Raw genomic sequence first — 21874 nt, forward strand, 5'->3', positions numbered from 1 at the left:
TTCAAGCCAAAAACAAATCTTATCCCTAATAGAAATATGACACGACAATTTTTCAGTCAGAATTAAGCACTCATGTTTTAATTGGTGTTAGTTAATTGGATTGTAATTACATCTATACAGAAATGCAAAATTTTACTCATACAAAATTTGATTGATTGAATCTAAGCCTTTCATTCAATAAAACTAATCCCTCTGTTCACCTGAAAATGATAGGGTGATTATCCTTTAAGCATGTAAAATGATATCTGCGAATTGATGAAATATATTGTTACAATGATAAAACATGTAATTTATAGTCTTAATAGAAACAGATTCCGTCCTGTCTTTGTATGAAATTATTCACTTTTAATTCATGTAAATTTCTATGTAATTTGGGAAGATGTACATACAAATTTTAATTGTATAACTCTAAAAATGTAATATGTAACAATGTCAGTAATTGTTTAACATCATGTAAACAGGGGAGATTTGTACGCTGCCATAAGTCAGTCTTGGATCAGTTCAGGGCAGCCTTTGAGTTCGCCGCCAAACATCTAGCGTGCAAAATAAAACTCCTGTGAACATGAATTCCTGGAGCTTATTTCTACTATTGCATAAGTCCCGAGTGGCGATGCAGTAATATGAAGATGAACCTATGACAGCATTAAGAAGCAGCAACCCGGATTACACAAGGAGCATATTATTTATTTGGTGGAGGATATCCTCAATATGATGTGGTATTCTGTTTGTCTTGTGTTAAGCAATGATACACATCCCAAACTTCACCACACAGAATTATTTTCACTACATTATATTACAGTATGACATACTTTTGCGGAGTACGAAAAGGAAGCCTCCTCAGAGTGTTGAAGCTACAGAAAAAAATTATCATGACAGGAACCAACAATAGATAGTCACGCAAACCTTTATTTGTAAGCCTTGACTTACTGACAATTCCTTCTATGTTTATATATGAAACACTTTTCTTTGAGCTAAGAAAACCCACATCTTTTTGAGGGAAATTCGTTTACACATGCTTATGAACAAGGCACAAACAAGATTACATGTTACCTTGCCACTGACTTAACATTATTTGAAAATACTCCAGACTGTGTGGCTTTTAAGCTCAGCGGTAAAATGCATTCAAAGTTCAAGGACTGCAAGAACCCACAGGTGCAAATAGTGAAAAATATTGCTACAACATGGATGGTTTTCTAAACGAGGAAGACACGTATGAGATACTACATTTGTTTTGTTTTTCTGTTATTTCTACATTACATTCTATGTGTATGCTTATGTTCTCTTTAGGTTTCAGATAAGTTATTCCATGTGTAAGTGTATCAGGGAATGTGTATGGGTCTGCAATGTAACTGTTAAATAATTTAGTTAGATGTGAATGTGTTGAGGTGAACTACTTTAGCCAGAAATTTGCTATTTTATCTTTTCCAGGGGCTTTCCAATTGTGTGTAGAATTGATTGCTCGGGTGACTTCAAGCTGCACAATTATCACTTCAGGCATTTGTGGTATCATCTTGTATGTGTCTGTTTCTGCTTGTATCCACCATGCATGTCTGTTATGTTGTACCAGGTTTGACCATATGTTACTCCAGAAGTGTTCCATGTCTGTTATGTTTGGTGGATTGTCTATTTTAATGTGTGTGTTATCTATTGTCTGGCAAAATCTCTTTTGGTTTGTGTTGAATGTTTGGTTTTGTTTCCTTCTACTTTCACTTTTTTTGTATCTTCTAAGTCGTTTGGCTAATGCTTGTAATTTCTGTTTATTTTCATCTAATTGCTTCTTGTTGTGAGATTTTACCTAACCTTTTTCGTTTTTTGTCTGATATTTCATTTCTTATAAACTGTGTTAGCTGTCCGATGTCTTTTCTCAGTTTTTTCTATTCTAATCTGTAGCCTGTGTTGCCATGCTGGTTTTGTGGGTTTCTTCTGTGTGTTGGTTGGTTCTGATCTCTGCCTAGTGTGTATATTTAGTGTAGTGAGTGCTCCTATATAAACCAGTAGTTGTAACTCTTCCATAGTTGTGTTTTCATTTATTTTGTTGTGTATGATTGTGTTGATAGTAGTTGTTGTTTCGACTTGTGGGTTATTTGGTGGTCTAAGCAAAAATGGTCTAATCTCAGTATTTGTGTCCTTGTATTCTATATATGTCAGCTGAAATTTTTCTTCTATATCTAACATGTGTGTCACTGCTTGTTCTGGTGGCTGTCTTAAGATCTCGTTTTCCTCTGATTGTTTAATTGATGCGTGTTGTTCTTGGTTTGTTTGCTCTGGGATGTTTGAGTCCATTATTATTATTATTTCTTTACTTTCTCAGACGTTAAGTCTGGTTGAGAATGGAAAGTGACGCGGACCTTGATCAAGCGTCACTTCCTTTTAACTGTACGGTATGTGTTATATTGCATTTAGGAACTTTCGGGTAATTGAACATGTATCAATAATTACGGATTTCTGTAGTTGTATATATATGTTTGGATGTAGCTGTATTGCATTGATGTACTGGTGGATATTGTGTGGTATGACTCCTGTAGTTGATAGTATAATTGGTATGATGTCAACTTTATCCTGATGCCACATGTCTTTGACTTCCTCAGCCAGTTGGATGTATTTTTCAATTTTTTCTCCTGTTTTCTTTTGTATATTTGTTGTATTGGGTATGGATATTTCGATTAGTTGTGTTAATTTCTTCTTTTTATTGGTGAGTATGATGTCAGGTTTGTTATGTGGCGTTGTTTTATCTGTTATAATGGTTCTGTTCCAGTATAATTTGTATTCATCATTCTCCAGTACATTTTGTGGTGCATACTTGTATGTAGGAACTTGTTGTTTTAAAAGTTTATGTTGTAAGGCAAGCTGTTGATGTATTATTTTTGCGACATTGTCATGTCTTCTGGGGTATTCTGTATTTGCTAGTATTGTACATCCGCTTGTGATGTGATCTACTGTTTCTATTTGTTGTTTACAAAGTCTGCATTTATCTGTTGTGGTATTGGGATCTTTAATAATATGCTTGCTGTAATACCTGGTGTTTATTGTTTGATCCTGTATTGCAATCATGAATCCTTCTGTCTCACTGTATATATTGCCTTTTCTTAGACATGTGTTGGATGCGTCTTGATCGATGTGTGGCTGTGTTAGATGATACGGGTGCTTGCCATGAAGTGTTTTCTTTTTCCAATTTACTTTCTTCATATCTGTTGATGTTATGTGGTCTAAAGGTTTGTAGAGGTGGTTATGAAATTGTAGTGGTGTAGCCGATGTATTTATATGAGTGATTGCTTTGTGTATTTTGCTAGTTTCTGCTCGTTCTAGAAAGAATTTTCTTAAATTGTCTACCTGTCCATAATGTAGGTTTTTTATATCGATAAATCCCCTTCCTCCTTCCTTTCTGCTTAATGTGAATCTTTCTGTTGCTGAATGTATGTGATGTATTCTATATTTGTGGCATTGTGATCGTGTAAGTGTATTGAGTGCTTCTAGGTCTGTGTTACTCCATTTCACTACTCCAAATGAGTAGGTCAATATTGGTATGGCATAAGTATTTATAGCTTTTGTCTTGTTTCTTGCTGTCAATTCTGTTTTCAGTATTTTTGTTAGTCTTTGTCTATATTTTTCTTCTAGTTCTTCTTTAATATTTGTATTATCTATTCCTATTTTTTGTCTGTATCCTAGATATTTATAGGCATCCGTTTTTTCCATTGCTTCTATGCAGTCGCTGTGGTTATCCAATATGTAATCTTCTTGTTTAGTGTGTTTTCCCTTGACTATGCTATTTTTCTTACATTTGTCTGTTCCAAAAGCCATACTTATATCATTGCTGAATACTTCTGTTATCTTTAGTAATTGGTTGAGTTGTTGATTTGTTGCTGCCAGTAGTTTTAGATCATCCATGTATAGCAAATGTGTGATTTTGTGTGGGTATGTTCCAGTAATATTGTATCCATAATTTGTATTATTTAGCATGTTGGATAGTGGGTTCAGAGCAAGGCACAACCAGAAAGGACTTAATGAGTCTCCTTGGTATATTCCACGCTTAATCTGTATTGGCTGTGATGTGATATTATTTGAATTTGTTTGGATATTAAGTGTGGTTTTCCAATTTTTCATTACTATGTTTAGGAACTGTATCAATTTAGGATCTATTTTGTATATTTCCAATATTTGTAGTAACCATGAGTGGGGTACACTATCAAAAGCTTTTTGGTAATCAATGTATGCGTAGTGTAGCGACCTTTGTTTAGTTTTAGCTTGATATGTCACCTCTGCATCTATTATCAGTTGCTCTTTACATACTCATGCTCCTTTGCAACAGCCTTTTTGCTCTTCATTTATAATTTTGTTCTGTGTTGTATGTGTAATTAATTTCTGTTTAATGACTGAAGTTAATATTTTGTATATTGTTGGTAGGCATGTTATGGGGCGATATTTAGCTGGGTTCGCTGTGTCTGCTTGATCTTTAGGTTTCAGATAAGTTATTCCATGTGTAAGTGTATCAGGGAATGTGTATGGGTCTGCAATGTAACTGTTAAATAATTTAGTTAGATGTGAATGTGTTGAGGTGAACTTCTTTAACCAGAAATTTGCTATTTCATCATTTCCAGGGGCTTTCCAATTGTGAGTAGAATTAATTGCTTGGGTGACTTCATGTTGCAAAATTATCACTTCAGGCATTTGTGGTATCATCTTGTATGTGTCTGTTTCTACTTGTATCCACCGTGCATGCCTGTTATGTTGTACCGGGTTTGACCATATGTTGCTCCAGAAGTGTTCCATGTCTGTTATGTTTGGTGGATTGTTTATTTTAATGTGTGTGTTATCTATTGTCTGGTAAAATTTCTTTTGGTTTGTGTTGAATGTTTGGTTTTGTTTCCTTCTATTTTCACTTTTTTTGTATCTTCTGAGTCGTTTGGCTAATGCTTGTAATTTCTGCTTCTTTTCGTCTAATTGCTCTGTCGCTTCTTGTTGTGAGATTTTACCTAACCTTTTTCGTTTTTTTTCCGAGATTTCATTTCTTATAAATTGTGTTAGCTGTCCGATGACTTTTCTCAGTTTTTCTATTCTGATCTGTAGCCTGTGTTGCCATGCTGGTTTTGTGGGTTTCTTCTGTGTGTTGGTTGGTTCTGATCTCTGTCTAGTGTGTATATTTAGTGTAGTGAGTGCTCCTATATAAACCAGTAGTTGTAACTCTTCCATAGTTGTGTTTTCATTTATTTTGTTGTGTATGATTGTGTTGATAGTTTTTATTGTTGTTTCGACTTGTGGGTTATTTGGTGGTCTATGCAAGAATGGTCTAATGTCTGTATTTGTGTCTTTGTATTCTATATATGTTAGCTGAAATTTTTCTTCTATATCTAGCATCTGTGTCACTTCGTGTTCTATTTGTGCTTGTTCTGGTGGCTGTCTTAAGATTTCGTTTTCCTCTGATTGTTTAATTGGTGCGTGTTGTTCTTTGTTTGTTTGCTCTGGGATGTTTGAGTCCATTACTGTATTTTCTTCTTCTTCTGATTGCACATTATTTTGTTCCAGTATTTGTTGTACTTCTTGTTTGATGTTTTCTAATTCTGACTGGGGTATCCTGTTATTTTTGATTATTACACGGATCTGATCAGCTAGTCATTGTTCTGTTAAAAATTTTAATTCTGGGTTTCTGGTAATAAATGTTGTGTATACTTGTGATCTGTATCCAGTTGTGTTGGTTCCTAGGTTTGTTGCTTGGTAATAACAGAACATGAGGTGTCGATTAACTTCATCTGACCATCTCATCCTCTGTCTTTGTTTTCCTTCTAGGGTGGTTGCAGGAAGCATATCCTGCAAAACACCTCTATTTGGATTTAAATCATTTTCCAGTTGGCTAGCAGTGTCGTTACCATTGTGGGCGGGCATAGGGTTCAAGCGTCGTCCCAGACCATGACGGCGCTTGTCCGAGGCTTCTTTAGTTCTGTCCTGAACCAACTAATCACACTAAAGGGGGGTTAGCCCTATTAGTGGTTTGTTCTTTTTGTCGCCTTTTACGACTGGCAGAACATACCGGAGGCCTATTCTTTTCCCGGGCCTCCACGGGGATTATTATTATTATTATTATTATTATTTCTTTCTTTTCTCAGACGTTATGTCTGGTCAAAAATGGAAAGTGACGCGGACCTTGATCAAGTGTCACTTCCTTTTAACTGTATGGTATATGTTATATTGCATTTAGGAACTTTCGGGTAATTGAACATGTATCAATAATTATGGATTTCTGTAGTTGTATATATAAATTTGGATGGAGCTGTGTTGCATTGATGTACTGGTGGATATTGTGTGGTATGACTCCTGTAGTTGATAGTATAATTGGTATAATGTCAACTTTATCCTGATGCCACATGTCCTTGACTTCCTCAGCCAGTTGGATGTATTTTTCAATTTTGTCTCCTGTTTTCTTTTGTATATTTGTTGTATTGGGTATGGATATTTCGATTAGTTGTGTTAATTTCTTCTTTTTATTGGTGAGTATGATGTCAGGTTTGTTATGTGGTGTTGTTTTATCTGTTATAATGGTTCTGTTCCAGTATAATTTGTATTCATCATTCTCCAGTACATTTTGTGGTGCATACTTGTATGTGGGAACGTGTTGTTTTACAAGTTTATGTTGTAAGGCAAGCTGTTGATATATTATTTTTGCGACATTGTCATGTCTTCTGGGGTATTCTGTATTTGCTAGTATTGTACATCCGCTTGTGATGTGATCTACTGTTTCTATTTGTTGTTTGCAAAGTCTGCATTTATCTGTTGTGGTATTGGGATCTTTAATAATATGCTTGCTGTAATATCTGGTGTTTATTGTTTGATCCTGTATTGCAATCATGAATCCTTCCGTCTCACTGTATATATTGCCTTTTCTTAGACATGTGTTGAATGCGTCTTGATCGATGTGTGGCTGTGTTGGATGATAAGGGTGCTTGCCACGTAGTGTTTTCTTTTTCCAATTTACTTTCTTCGTATCTGTTGATGTTATGTGATCTAAAGGGTTGTAGAAGTGGTTATGAAATTGCAGTGGTGTAGCCGATGTATTTATATGAGTAATTGCTTTGTGTATTTTGCTAGTTTCTGCTCGTTCTAGAAAGAATTTTCTTAAATTGTCTACCTGTCCATAATGTAGGTTTTTTTATGTTGATAAATCCCCTTCATTTCTCCTTAATGTGAATCTTTCTGTTGCTGAATGTATGTGATGTATTCTATATTTGTGGCATTGTGATCGTGTAAGTGTATTCAGTGCTTCTAGGTCTGTGTTACTCCATTTCACTACTCCAAATGAGTAGGTCAATATTGGTATAGCGTAAGTATTTATAGCTTTTGTCTTGTTTCTTGCTGTCAATTCTGTTTTCAGTATTTTTGTTAGTCTTTGTCTATATTTTTCTTTTAGTTCTTCTTTAATATTTGTATTATCTATTCCTATTTTTTGTCTGTATCCTAGATATGTATAGGCATCTGTTTTTTCCATTGCTTCTATGCAGTCGCTGTGGTTATCCAATATGTAATCTTCTTGTTTAGTGTGTTTTCCCTTGAGTATGCAATTTTTCTTACATTTGTCTGTTCCAAAAGCCATATTTATATCATTGCTGAATACTTCTGTTATCTTTAGTAATTGGCTGAGTTGTTGATTTGTTGCTGCCAGTAGTTTTAGATCATCCATGTATAGCAAATGTGTGATTTTGTGTGGGTATGTTCCAGTAATTTTGTATCCATAATTTGTATTATTTAGCATGTTGGATAGTGGGTTCAGAGCAAGGTAGAACCAGAAAGGACTTAATGAGTCTCCTTAGTATATTCCACACTTAATCTGTATTGGCTGTGATGTGATATTATTTGAATTTGTTTGGATATTAAGTGTGGTTTTCCAATTTTTCATTACTATGTTTAGGAACTGTATCAATTTAGGATCTACTTTGTATATTTCCAATATTTGTAGTAACCATGAGTGGGGTACACTATCAAAAGCTTTTTGGTAATCAATGTATGCGTAGTGTAGCGACCTTTGTTTAGTTTTAGCTTGAAATGTCACCTCTGCATCTATTATCAGTTGCTCTTTACATCCTCGTGCTCCTTTGCAACAGCCGTTTTGTTCTTCATTTATAATTTTGTTCTGTGTTGTATGTGTCATTAATTTCTGTGTAATGACTGAAGTTAATATTTTGTATATTGTTGGTAGGCATGTTATGGGGCGATATTTAGCTGGGTTTGCTGTGTCTGCTTGATCTTTAGGTTTCAGATAAGTTATTCCTTGTGAAAGTGTATCAGGGAATGTGTATGTGTCTGCAATGTAACTGTTAAATAATTTATATTTAAAAACAAAGATGATGTGACTTACCATATGAAAGCGCTGGCAGGTCGATAGATACACAAAGAAACACATACATACACACAAAATTCAAGCTTTCGCAACCAATGATTGCTTCGTCAGGAAAGAGGGAAGGAGAGGGAAAGATGAAAGGATGTGGGTTTTAAGGGAGAGGGTAAGGAGTCATTCCAATCCCGGGAGCAGAAAGACTTACCTTAGGGGGAAAAAAGGACAGGTATACACTCGTGCACACACACACATATCCATCCGCACATACACATACACAAGCAGACAACAGGCATGCACGGTGGATACAAGCAGAAACAGACACATACAAGATGATACCACAAATGCCTGAAGTGATAATTTTGCAACATGAAGTCACCCAAGCAATTAATTCTACTCACAATTGGAAAGTCCCTGCTTGTGTGTGTGTGTGTGTGTGTGTGTGTGTGTGTGTGTGTGTGTGTGTGAGAGAGAGAGAGAGAGAGAGAGCGCGCGCGCGCGAGTGTATACCTGTCCTTTTTTCCCCCAAGGTAAGTCTTTCCGCTCCTGGGATTGGAATGACTCCTTACCCTCTCCCTTAAAACCCACATCCTTTCATCTTTCCCTCTCCTTCCCTCTTTCCTGACGAAGCAACCATTGGTTGCGAAAGCTTGAATTTTGTGTGTATGTATGTGTTTGTTTATGTATCTATCAACCTGCCAGTGGTTTCATATGGTAAGTCACATCATATTTGTTTTTAAATATATTTTTCCCGTGTGGAATGTTTCCCTCTATTATATTCATATTGTTAAATAATTTAGTTAGATGTGAATGTGTTGAGGTGAACTTCTTTAGCCAGAAATTTGCTATTTTATCTTTACCAGGGGCTTTCCAATTGTGAGTAGAATTAATTGCTTGGGTGACTTCATGCTGCAAAATTATCACTTCAGGCATTTGTGGTATCATCTTGTATGTGTGTGTTTCTGCCTGTATCCACCGTGCATGCCTGTTATGTTGTACCGGGTTTGACCATATGTTGCTCCAGAAGTGTTCCATGTCTGTTATGTTTGGTGGATTGTCTATTTTAATGTGTGTGTTATCTATTGTCTGGTAAAATTTCTTTTGGTTTGTGTTGAATGTTTGGTTTTGTTTCCTTCTATTTTCACTTTTTTTGTATCTTCTAAGTCGTTTGGCCAATGCTTGTAATTTCTGCTTCTTTTCATCTAATTGCTCTATCACTTCTTGTTGTGAGATTTTACCTAACCTTTTTCGTTTTTTTTCTGACATTTCATTTCTTATAAATTGTGTTAGCTGTCTGATGTCTTTTCTCAGTTTTTCTATTCTGATCTGTAGCCTGTGTTGCCATGCTGGTTTTGTGGGTTTCTTCTGTGTGTTGGTTGGTTCTCATCTCTGCCTTAATGTGTATATTTAGTGTAGTGAATGCTCCTATATAAACCAGTAGTTGTAACTCTTCCATAGTTGTGTTTTCATTTATTTTGTTGTGTATGATTGTGTTGATAGTTTTTATTGTTGCTTCGACTTGTGGGTTATTTGGCGGTCTATGCAAGAATGGTCTAATGTCTGTATTTGTGTCTTTGTATTCTATATATGTCAGCTGAAATTTTTCTTCTATATGTAACATGTGTGTCACTATTATTATTATTATTATTATTATTATTATTATTATTATTGTTGTTATTATTATTATTAGAGCTCTCAAAGAAGCACATAGGAAACAGTCTTCTACAGTCTTCTGGCATTTGGAAAGGAGAAAAGTAATTTCAGAACAAAGAAATGTAAAAAACATTCATATTAATATCTGTAGCTTCGTATAGTTTCATAGTGATCTATTCAACTTGTGAGAGTGAATAATGAAAGGAGTAAAAGTAGTAGCTTGCCAAATGGTGTTTCACAAGATGTTTTATCGGAAGCTTTCTGCAATACACAGATAAAGAATCAGTCATCCAGTTCTGCAAAAGAATTTCCCCACGACATACAAAGTACTGTTTGCTTTAAGTATATCATTGTTTGTACCCCGTGGAACTACCATTAGCATTCAATAGTTGCTGTCACTCGAAAATGAAAACAGATGAGAACGGAGTCTTGTGTCTCCTGATGGTTCTAAGTGATACAGTAAATCATTTTCTCTCTCAGTAATGTAGTAGTTTCATCAGTATTTTACAAGTACTTGCAAATACTCATTTTTTGTTACTTTTGTAGGTTGACCTCTGAGAGGAAATAGCAATAAGCAACAGACACTTTCACAATGTTCACCACAAGCCTGCAGGCAGTTGTATTGATGTGCTCACTGCATCCATCAAATATTGAACATGCTACCAGAGTGCTGTTACTACTATAATTACAGAAATTATGGGGCAGTGTAGATAAATATAGGACCTTATTGTGTTACTTACTTCTATTAGCTTTTATTTTCTGAGTACGTATAATATAGTTCCTTTCTTAATTCTTGTCAGGTTAATATGTACACATTAGCTAATGTTATTCAATAATGAAAGTAATATTTGCCGACAAAAACATAAGTGCATGCTGTTGCGTAATAAAGACAATTTATTTTATGCAAATAAAATCCATGACAAAAGTCCATATTTTCTATTCAAAATAAAATCTCAGTTGACGTGGAAGTACCATAAAACAAAAAACAAAAAAATCACTGCAGGAACATTATTCCCAATTTGAAGTCCAGTTTGATTCATTTATTCATTATATGTGTAAGTAAATGTTGTTTTAACTTTGGAATAGTTGGTGACTGAAAGCTGCACTTATTACATTTCAGTGGTGTGTCCATCAACTTTTTTGCGACTTCACTAGAAATGCGGGTAAATTTACCATGTTCTTCAACTTCTGCCAATACTTCTGAAACAACAAATAGATCATGAAAACAAAAGTGATAAATTATGCAGTCTCCACACAGAAAAATGAAGATACAAGAATTTATTGAAGAAAATAACTGTGTATATGATGATGTATCTATTATTCATTCATCAGTAGAATATTACGGAAACATACATTTGACAAAGAGCAGCTATCACAGTGGGGCATTGCAATTACACTCCACGGAGTACGGAGGTGACTGACTGACTGACTGACTAACTAACTTACTAACTAACTAGCCTAAGAAATGAAACTCCAGGTTGGGATATCAACAATGTTAGGGAAAGGATAGATTGCTACTCACCGTAAAGATGACACGTTGAGCTGCAGACAGGCATAATAAAGAAACTGTTACACAATTAGACATTTCAGCTGAAGCCTTCAGAAAAGAACACACACACACACACACACACACACACACATTATGCACACATGACCACTATCTCCAGTAGCTTGGACTGGAATGCAAGTCTCACATTGAATGAAAGTAGCAACCTGGAGTGGGATGGCGATGGGGCAGGGATAGCAGGATACGATGGGGAGTGGGGGAGGGGGGTGGTACGCAGGGGGGAAGGGCACTGTCTAGTGGAGAGTACAGGGTGTGACAAGCCTGCTAGGCTTATGATTGGGAGGCTGTGAGGTAGGAAGGTGGTAAGTGGTGGGTGGGGGGGAGGGGGGAGGAGGAAAGGAGCAGGGAAGGGGAAAGGCATTGGCAGAGAGCGGCACCCAATGAGGGTGAGGGAACATGAACAGAGGGATGATAGGGCAGAGGGAACAGAAACTGTTGGGTGGACGGTGTGGGGACAATAGGTTTCTGTAGGTTGAGATCAGGATGATTTTGAGAGTGGAGAATGTGTTGCAAAGTTAACTCCACCTACACAGTTCAGAAATGCTTGTAGTGGAGGAGAAGATCCAGTTTAGCTGCATGTTGTGCCTCAGGACGGTCTATTGTGCTATTGGCCATAGCTTGGTGGAGGCTTTTCACCATTGTGGACAGCTGGTTGGTAGTCATACCAATATAAAAAGCTATGCAATGACTGCAGCAGAGCTGGTATATCACATTACTCCTTTTACCAGTGGCCCTCTAATTGGGAAGGATAAGCCTGTAACAGGACTGGAACAGGAAATATTGGGTAGGTGGATTGGACAGGTCTTGCACCTGGGTCTTCCACATGGATATGGGATTGTATGTTGTGGAGGTTGGGCGAGCTATAGAACACTACTTCTGGTGGGTGGGAAGGATCTTTGGTACGATATCCCTTATTTCAGGGCATGATGATACATAATAGAAGCCCTGACAAAGGATGTGCTTCAGCTGTTCTGGTCCAGGGTGGTAATAAGTGACAAAGGGGGAAGTCTCTCATAGCTGCTTCTTGGGGGTGGGGTATGTGAAGGGAAGTGGCATAGGAGATCTGTTTGCAGACCAGGTCTGGGGGTCAGTGCCTTGGTGTGAGTCTTCAGCACACTGACCAAGTGAGTTCTTGTCACTGCAGATATGCCTTCCCTAGACAACCAGGCTCTATTGGGGGGAGGGGGGGGAGAATTTTTTGGTGTGAAAATGAAAGTGTGCCTACAACATATATTTCCAGTTGCTGGACACGGGGAAGGCTTCTTGCAGGCAGAATATAGGAACACAAGAGATAAGAGAACTCAAACCATCATCTTTTTTTGGTCAGTATTTGATCCCCTCTGTGCCTGCACCTTTGTCAGGAACCTATCTCACCATGCCCTCACCACCACCACCCTGTATCTATGTATATGAGGAAGAATTACAAGGCGTAAGGAATGGAATAAAATGAACAGTCCGTTGAACACAGAATACAGATTGAGAGTAAATCAAAGAAAGATGAAGGTATTGAGGTGCAGTAGAAATGAGATTAGCGACAAACTTTACATCAAAACCGGGAACAATGTAGCAGATGAAATGAAGGAATCCTGCTACCTCATGAGCAAAATAATATATGATGGACAAAGCAAGGATTACATAAGAAGGAACAGACATTTCTTGTCAAAAGAAGTTTACTCTGTATGAATCAAATTAACAAAATGACTGACAGTCGGGCATGGGGGGTTGGCCAATGTTATCAGTTCCCATTTGTTTGTACACACAACATGGCTGCAGGAGCAACAACTGGCCATTTTGTTATGGGTAGATTCACCTTCTATCCATTAATTTGCAGTATTGAATTTGCTTAGCTGGGTGGTAATAGTCTTTATCACTTTTTTGCAAATTTTCTCAACTAGTTTAAGACATTTTCGTACAAAAATAAATGCACCGCACAGAGAGAAATGAAACACAATTCTTTACTCGGCAGAAGTGTCGTCTTCAACTGACGGCAGAAATTGGCACTTCTTGAGGTAGCAGAGTGATATGACAACAGTGAAGAGGCAGAAGGCATGACCAAGCTCATTCGCTGATTTGGCTGTTGCTAAGGTAGATGCCTCATAATCAACTAGCTGTCAATCACTTTATTATTCCAATTGAGTGATAGCACCAAATGTGGGCCTCAATTTGAGAAATAAATTTCTGACAAGGGAACCTCCCCATCGCACCCCCCTCAGATTTAGTTATAAGTTGGCACAGTGGATAGGCCCTGAAAAAATGAACACAGATCAATTGAGAAAACATGAAGAAGTTGTGTGGAACTGTGAAAAAAATTAGTAAAATATACAAACTGAGTAGTCCATGCGGAAGATAGGCAACATCAAGGATACTCTGAGCTCAGAAGTGCCGTGGTCCCGTGGTTAGCATGAGTAGCTGCAGAATGAGGTGTCCTTGGTTCAAGTCTTCCCTCGACCGAAAATTTTACTTTCTTTATTTTCCCAAAGTTATGATCTGTCCGTTCGTTCACTGACGTCTCTGTTCACTGCAATAAGTTTAGTGTCTGTGTTTTGCAACCACACCGCAAAACCGTGCAATTAGTAGACGAAAGGACGTGCCTCTCCAATGGGAACTGAAAACATTTGATCGCAAGGTCATAGGTCAACCGATTCCTCCACGGGAAAACACGTCTGATATATTCTATATGTGCGTCACATGACAGGAATATGTTGTCGACCCATCTAACTTGTACACTTAGCGAATGGGTAAAAAGATTCTTCTACCTTGCCCGATTTAGGTTTTCTTGTGGATGTGATAATCACTACCAAAAAAGTGATGAAAACATAAGAGATTGTCACATAAACTGAAAATAAAAAATTAAACTTTTCACTCGAGGGAAGACTTGAACCTAGGACCTCTCGTTCCGTAGCTGCTCTCGCTAACCACGGGACCACGGCGCTCCTTGACTCCCAATGTCCTTGATGTTGCCTATCTTCGCATGGACTACTCAGTTTGTATATTTTACTAATTTTTTTTCATAGTTCCACACAACTTCTTCCTGTTTTCTCGATTGATCTGTGTTCAGTTTTTCAAGGCCTATCCACTGTGCCAACTTATAACTAAATCTGAGGGGGGTGCGATGGGGAGGTTCCCTTGTGAGAAGGTACATCTGGAGACAAGCATTGTATGGAAGTGAATCAATGAGTACAAGAAAACAGGAAATGAAGAGAATCAAAATGTTTCAGACGTAATGTTACAGTAGGATGCTGAAAATTAAATGTACTGAAAATACGACATGAGGTGCTTCTCCACAGAATTAGTGAGGAAAAGAATACAGCTATGAGTAAAATACTAATTAGAAGAATGGACAAGGTGATGGTACAAGTGTTAATGACATTAGGGAAACATTTCAATGGAGACAGAGGAGTAGAGAGAGATTCGAATATATACAAACAGTAATTGAGGATACTGAGTTTAAGTGGTAATCTGAGGTGAGGAGCAGAAGTCACAGTGGACACAAAATCAGTTTCAAGACTGATGAAACAAAAAAGAAAAAAAAAAGAAAGGAAAGAAAGAAATCCTTCCAAAACAAATTCTTAATGGAACCACGAACAGAAAATCTGTCAAAAATAACAAGTTTTTTTGTTGTTGTTGTGTTAGGTTACACCCTAGTCTTTCCCGAATCAGAATATGTATGGTTTTTGTATGTTTGGTGTATATTAATGGAAAAAAGAGTATTTTCTAAATGACAGGCCCCCTTCTGCTTGCTACTAATTGAGCTAAGTTTGTCACAGCTGCAGCAGACTTCCTTTGGCTGCACTCTACTTATTCTTTGACCACTGCTTTGTAGGTTGGTCAGGATGGTGTTGAGGTGCTGTAGGTAACAGGGGAACATCAGTTCAGCATTCTGTTTTCATTTTAGTGATCGTAATGATCTGAAATAGCACTTCATTTTTAGGAATTGTGTTGAAGTTACATTTCATCTCTGCAGATTATAAACATGGGCAGAATAAGGAAACTTAATAGTAGGAATAAGTTTAAACGTAACAGAGGAACCCTGTCATTCTCTGTGTACAAAGGGATCTGAGCCATAATATAAGCACCAAACAGCTAGTGTAACTGCTGATGAATACAGACATGACCATCAATGTCAATAGCAGATGATGTAAAACCTGTCTACAGATACATAGCTAACAAACACCTGCTTGCTAAATGCACCCATGGGAGAGCTCAAAATCCCAATGAAAGTTTCAATAACTGTGTGTTGGAGCACTTGCTTAAAACAATATTTTTGGGCCTCCAACCCCTACCAACTGGGGTCATGTTTCAATCACAGGTCAGCCAGCAGGTTGAAAGTTTTCAGTGATGTAGATGTAGAACCTACAGTGAACACAAGGAATGTGCTATTGTCAATTGACCAGTTCACTGCAGAAACCAGTCAGCAGTTATAAGAGCCAAAGGACATAAAAGTTGAAAAGAGAGTACGACAGCATTGTAGCCGATCCCTGATGTTACTCAATCTGTGCATTTTCACAAGCAGTAAAGAAAAAAATGACAAACTGGCAGGAGCAATTAAAGTTCAGGGAGAAGATATTAAAAACATCAAGGTTTGCTCACAACATTGTCATTCTCTCAGAGATAGCAAAAGACTTAGAAGAGCAGGTGAATGAAACTGACAGAGTCTTGAAAGGAGGCTATAAGATCAACATAAAAAAAAATGCTAATGGAATGCAGTCGAATTAAATCAGGTGATGCTGAGAGAATTAGATTATGAAACAAGACACTAAAAATAGGTAATTTTTTTTTACTTTGGCAGCAAAATAACTGTCTGAAGTAAAGAGGATAAAATGTGGATTCGGGAAGGGGGATAAAAGGAGAGAAAAAAAGGATTTTTTTAAGCAGCAACATTTTCTCCTTCACAATTAAGAATCTGATGGAATATCTGTTTCATCTACATCTCTCCTTATATCCTTACAAATTCTATTACAATCCCATCTACTCTATTTCATTTTCCTCCCCCCCATGAACCATGGACCTTGCCGTACCGTAGGTTCAACCACAACGGAAGGGTATCTGTTGAGAGGCCAGACAAATGTGTGGTTCCTGAAGAGGGGCAGCAGCCTTTTCAGTAGTTGCAGGGGCAACAGTCTGGATGATTGACTGATCAGGCCTTGTAACACTAACCAAAACGGTCTTGCTGTGCTGGTACTGTGAACGGCTGAAAGCAAGGGGAAACTACGGCTGTAATTTTTTCCCGAGGGCATGCAGCTTTACGGTATGGATAAATGATGATGGCGTCCTCTTGGGTAAAATATTCTGGAGGTAAAATAGTCCCCCATTCGGATCTCCAGGTGGGGACTGCTCAGGAGGACATTGTTATCAGGAGAAAGAAAACTGGCGTTTTACGGATAGGAGCGTGGAATGTCAGATCCCTTAATCGGGCAGGTAGGTTAGAAAATTTAAAAAGGGAAATTGATAGGCTAAAGTTAGATATAGTGGGAATTAGTGTAGGATGGTGGCAGAAGGAACAAGACTTCTGGTCAGGTGAATACAGGGTTATAAATACAAAATCAAATAGTGGTAATGCAGGAGTAGGTTTAATAATGAATAGGAAAATAGGAATGCGGGTAAGCTACTACAAACAGCACAGTGAACACATTATTCTGGCCAAGATAGATACGAAGCCCAAACCTACCACAGTAGTACAAGTTTATATGCCAACTAGCTCCGCAGATGACAAAGAGATTGATGAAATGTATGATGAGATAAAAGAAATTATTCAGATAGTGAAGGGATACAAAAATTTAATAGTCATGGGTGACTGGAACTCGACACTAGGAAAAGGAAGAGAAAGAAAGGTAGTAGGTGAATATGGAATGGGAGTAAGGAATGAAAGAGGAAGCCGCCTGGTAGAATTTTGCACAGAGCATAACTTAATCATAGCTAACACTTGGTTCAAGAATCATATAAGAAGGTTGTATACATGGAACAAGCCTGGAGATACTGACAGGTTTCAGATAGATTATATAATGGTAAGACACAGATTCAGGAACCAGGTTTTAAATTGTAAGACATTTCCAGGGGCAGATGTGGACTCTGAGCACAATCTATTGGTTATGAACTGTAGATTAAAACTGAAGAAATTGCAAAAAGGTGGGAAATTGAGGAGATGGGACCTGGATAAACTGAAAGAACCAGAGGTTGCAGAGAGCTTCAGGGAGCGAATTAAGGAACGATTGACAAGAATGGGGGAAAGAAATACAGTAGAAGAAGAATGGGTAGCTTTGAGAGATGGAATAGTGAAGGTAGCGGAGGTTCAAGTAGGTAAAAAGATGAGGGCTAATAGAAATCCTTGGGTAACAGAAGAGATATTGAATTTAACTGATGAAAGGAGAAAATATAAAAATGCATCAATGAAGCAGGCAAAAAGAAATACAAACGTATCAAAAATGAGATAGACAGGAAGTGCAAAATGGCTAAGCAGGGATGGCTAGAGGACAAATGTAAGGATGTAGAGGCACATATCACTAAGAGTAAGATAAATACTGCCTACGGGAAAATTAAAGAGACATTTGGAGAAAAGAGGACGACTTGCATGAATATCAAGAGCTCCGATGGAAACCCAGTACTAAGCAAAGAAGGGAAAGCAGAAAGGTAGGAGGAGTATATAAAGGGTCTATACAAGAGTGGTGTTCTTGAGAACAGTATTATAGAAATGGAAGAGAATGTAGATGAAGATGAAATGGGAAATACAATACTGAGTGAAGAGTTTGACAGAGCACTGAAAGACCTAAGTTGAAACAAGGCCCCGAGAGTAGACAACATCCCATTAGAACTACTGACAGCCTTGGGAGAGCCAGTCCTGACAAAACTCTACCATCTGATGAGCAGCATGTATGAGACAGGCGAAATACCCTCAGACTTCAAGAAGAGTATAATAATCCCAATCCCAAAGAAAGCAGGTGTTGACAGATGTGAAAATTACTGAACTATCAGTTTAATAAGCCACGGCTGCAAAATACTAACACAAATTCTTTACACACGAATGGAAAAACTGGTAGAAGCCGACCTCGGCAAAGATCAGTTTGGATTCCGCAGAAATATAGGAACACGTGAGGCAATACTGACCCTATGACCTATCTTAGAAAATAGATTAAGGAAAGGCAAACCTACGTTTCTAGCGTTTGTAGACTTAGAGAATGCTTTTGACAATGTTGAGAGGAATAATCTCTTTCAAAGTGGCAGGGGTAAAATACAGGGAGCGAAAGGCTATTTACAATTTGTGGAGAAACCAGATGGCAGTTATAAGAGTCGAGGGACATGAAAGGGAAGCAGTGGTTGGGAAGGGAGTGAGACAGGGTTGTATCCTATCCCTGATGTTATTCAATCTGTATATTGAGCAAGCAGTAAAGGAAACAAAAGAAAAATACGGAGTAGGTTTAAAATCCATGGAGAAGAAATAAAAACTTTGAGGTTTGCCGATGACATTGTGATTCTGTCAGAGACAGTGAAGGACCTGGAAGAGCAGTTGAACGGAATGGACAATTTCTTGAAAGGAGGATATAAGATGAACATCAACAAAAGCAAAACGACGATAATGGAATGTAGTCGAATTAAATTGGGTGATGCTGCCGAAATTAGATTAGGAAATGAGACACTTAAAGTAGTAAAGGAGTTTTGCTATTTGGGGAGCAAAATAACTGATGATGGTCGAAGTAGAGAGGGTATAAAATGTAGAATGGCAATAGCAAGGAAAGCGTTTCTGAAGAAGAGAAATTTGTTAACATCGAGTATAGATTTAAGTGTCAGGAAGTCGTTTCTGAAAGTATTTGTATGGAGTGTAGCCATGTATGGAAGCGAAACATGGACGATAAATAGTTTGGACAAGAAGAGAATAGAAGCTTTTGAAATGTGGTGCTACAGAAGATTAGATGGGTAGATCACATAACTAATGAGGCGGTATTGAATAGAATTGGAGAGAAGAGAAATCTGTGTCACAACTTGACTAGAAGACGGGATCGGTTGGTAGGGCATATTCTGAGGCATCAAGGGATCACCAATTTAGTATTGGAGGGCAGCGTGGAGGGTAAAAATCGTAGAGGGAGATCAAGTGATGGGTACACTAAACAGATTCAGAAGGATGTAGGTTGCAGCAGGTACTGGGAGATGAAGCTTGCACAGGAGAGAGTCAGAAAAACAACAACAATATTGTTTTCACCAACTATGAAATGGCAGATCAGCTTAGCAGAGTATGGGAGGGGGGCATGTAGATGCTCTACTTTCATCTTTAGAATTTCTTAAGGTCACAACAGATGGTCCGCAAAGTACATACTTGCTGAGGGAACAAAGAAGTCAGTTGTAAAAGTGTTCCAGTGCTTCTTTGTTTTGAGAGATGGTGAGTTGAAGTCATCACTGATCACATGCAAATGTAGTCTTGCCATACTTGCAACTGCGTGGTAACCAATCCTGCAAAATATTTAAAAAATATAACTTCCACATTTTTGATTTGTACTTACTTAGTTACAAAACTATAACACAAATAATCTACAGTTGTGCCCAGCATGTCTGTGGATTACTGCTATCAATCTGCCAGACTGTTATTGTTAGCCTTCATACAACGCTATTTAACCTTTCTTGTTCATTGTACGGAAGAAGAGTTATGAATTACTGTTTTCATGCACACATTCAAGGAAGTCTTTCCTTCTCATTCAATTCCACAAGATTATGGGATTGCAGTTAGATGAGGTTGACTTCTTGCCACCTTCTTTAAACAGAAAACTAGGCAGCAACCTACAGATTAATTTTAGGAGTGGAGATTATTAGTGTGCTTCGCTATGTTTATACTAAAAATAGTCAAAACAATGCATGTGCACAGGTCTAAGTTAGACAACCACGTCTCTTGTCATGTTATTCTGCATCTGAGATGCACATAGGCAACAGTGTTATTGTGTGCACAACCACAAAGTTAAAACTCAGTAATTAAATTGATAAGAATATGTGGGAGAGACTATCAATAGTTAACAGGACACTATCTTCATTATCTTCGAGGCTAGTTTCTTTGGACCAGGTTTGAGAAGGATGTTTCATTTCCCACCTGATGTAATTTGTTGTTCTGTCACACTGTATAATAAAGTTAAGTGGACATAAGCACAAATATGTGTACTCTTCCTTTTATGAAGTGAAAATTTCCCTACATAAATGATGAGCCCAAAACTACAGTGGTGTGGCAGTGGACAATTTTTCTTTACACATACCCCACATCATCCCATACCAGCATGTCGTCCATGCAAAACTTCCACTGAGACATTGACGACACCATCCAGAACATCAAGAAGCAACTCGACATGATACAGCACACTCCACAGTTCACAGCGTCATGGGATCCTACGTCTCAAAGTGAAAGAGTGGAACTGTTGCATACTCTCCCTCAACCTCAAAATTATCAAGAACTCAGGCGATTCCTGGGAATGATATGCTTTTTATCAACGCCAACTCCCAGAATGTCCGCCATTCGGACAATGCTACACAATGCATTGGCTGGAGGTAACAAAAATGCCAAACGCCCGCTTCCACAGATGCACAAGACAGAGTCAGTCTTCACAAAGCTGCAAAACAGACTGCATGATGCTCATGCATTAGGAGCCCACCCAGCTTGTGTAGTCAAAGCAAGCCAGTTCAAAACAGGTGCAGCACTCTGTCAGAAGGTAAACAGACATTGGCAACCACAAAGTTTTTTTCTCTCAGAAGGTACATGCCGGCCAAACTTGCTGCCGTGCATATGCCACAGAACTCCTTGAAATTTATGAGTGTCAAGCATTTCCACCCCTTCATTGAGGGCAGACCTGTCACAATATTTACCAACCACAAACCCATCGTGTCAAGTTTCCACAAAATCAGCAGTTCATGTTCTTCACAGCAGGCTCGCCAAATCGAGTACATACGATGATTTTCTACAGATGTGTGTGATAGCCATGGAACTGACACTATTGTGGCAGACTATTTTTCACACATCAATGGGCAAACTTCGATGTTGGATTGTTCTGAACTTGCAAGTGCTCTAACTTTCGGAACACAACTACAATCTTTGTTGCAGACTCTTCCACCGGCCTGCATTCCCAACTTATGGACGTGCCCTGCGGCTTGTCTAAGTATGGTGCCACATTTCTACTGCTAGACCATGCCAATACATTACTCCCCAATTCTGATGACAATTTGACAGCATTGACAACTTGGCGCACCCACAAACTAACATCTCAGTGAGGTTTGTGACAGACCGTTTTGTGTAGCCGTCAGTCAAGAACGATACATGGGACTGGGCCCGCTCCTGCCTTCAGTGCCAACACAGTAAAGTAGGACACCATGTG

At 38.1% G+C, this 21874-nt stretch overlaps 1 protein-coding gene across 1 annotated transcript in view; it reads right to left on the reverse strand.

Annotated features, from left to right (window-relative positions):
• Positions 1-10844: 10844 nt before the first annotated feature.
• LOC126251912 (aprataxin) overlaps positions 10845-21874 on the reverse strand; it is a 93462-nt gene continuing 82432 nt past the window's right edge. Inside the window, exons 3-4 of the mRNA XM_049952643.1 lie at positions 19843-19976; positions 10845-11170 (exon numbers count right to left, since the gene is read on the reverse strand). Of these exons, the coding sequence (XP_049808600.1) occupies positions 11007-11170; positions 19843-19976 (298 nt within the window). The 3' untranslated portion in view covers positions 10845-11006. The remainder of the gene's footprint in view (positions 11171-19842; positions 19977-21874) is intronic.

This window comes from Schistocerca nitens, chromosome 4 (genome assembly GCF_023898315.1).
Source record: "Schistocerca nitens isolate TAMUIC-IGC-003100 chromosome 4, iqSchNite1.1, whole genome shotgun sequence".
In the NCBI taxonomy this organism is placed as follows: Eukaryota; Metazoa; Arthropoda; class Insecta; order Orthoptera; family Acrididae; genus Schistocerca; species Schistocerca nitens.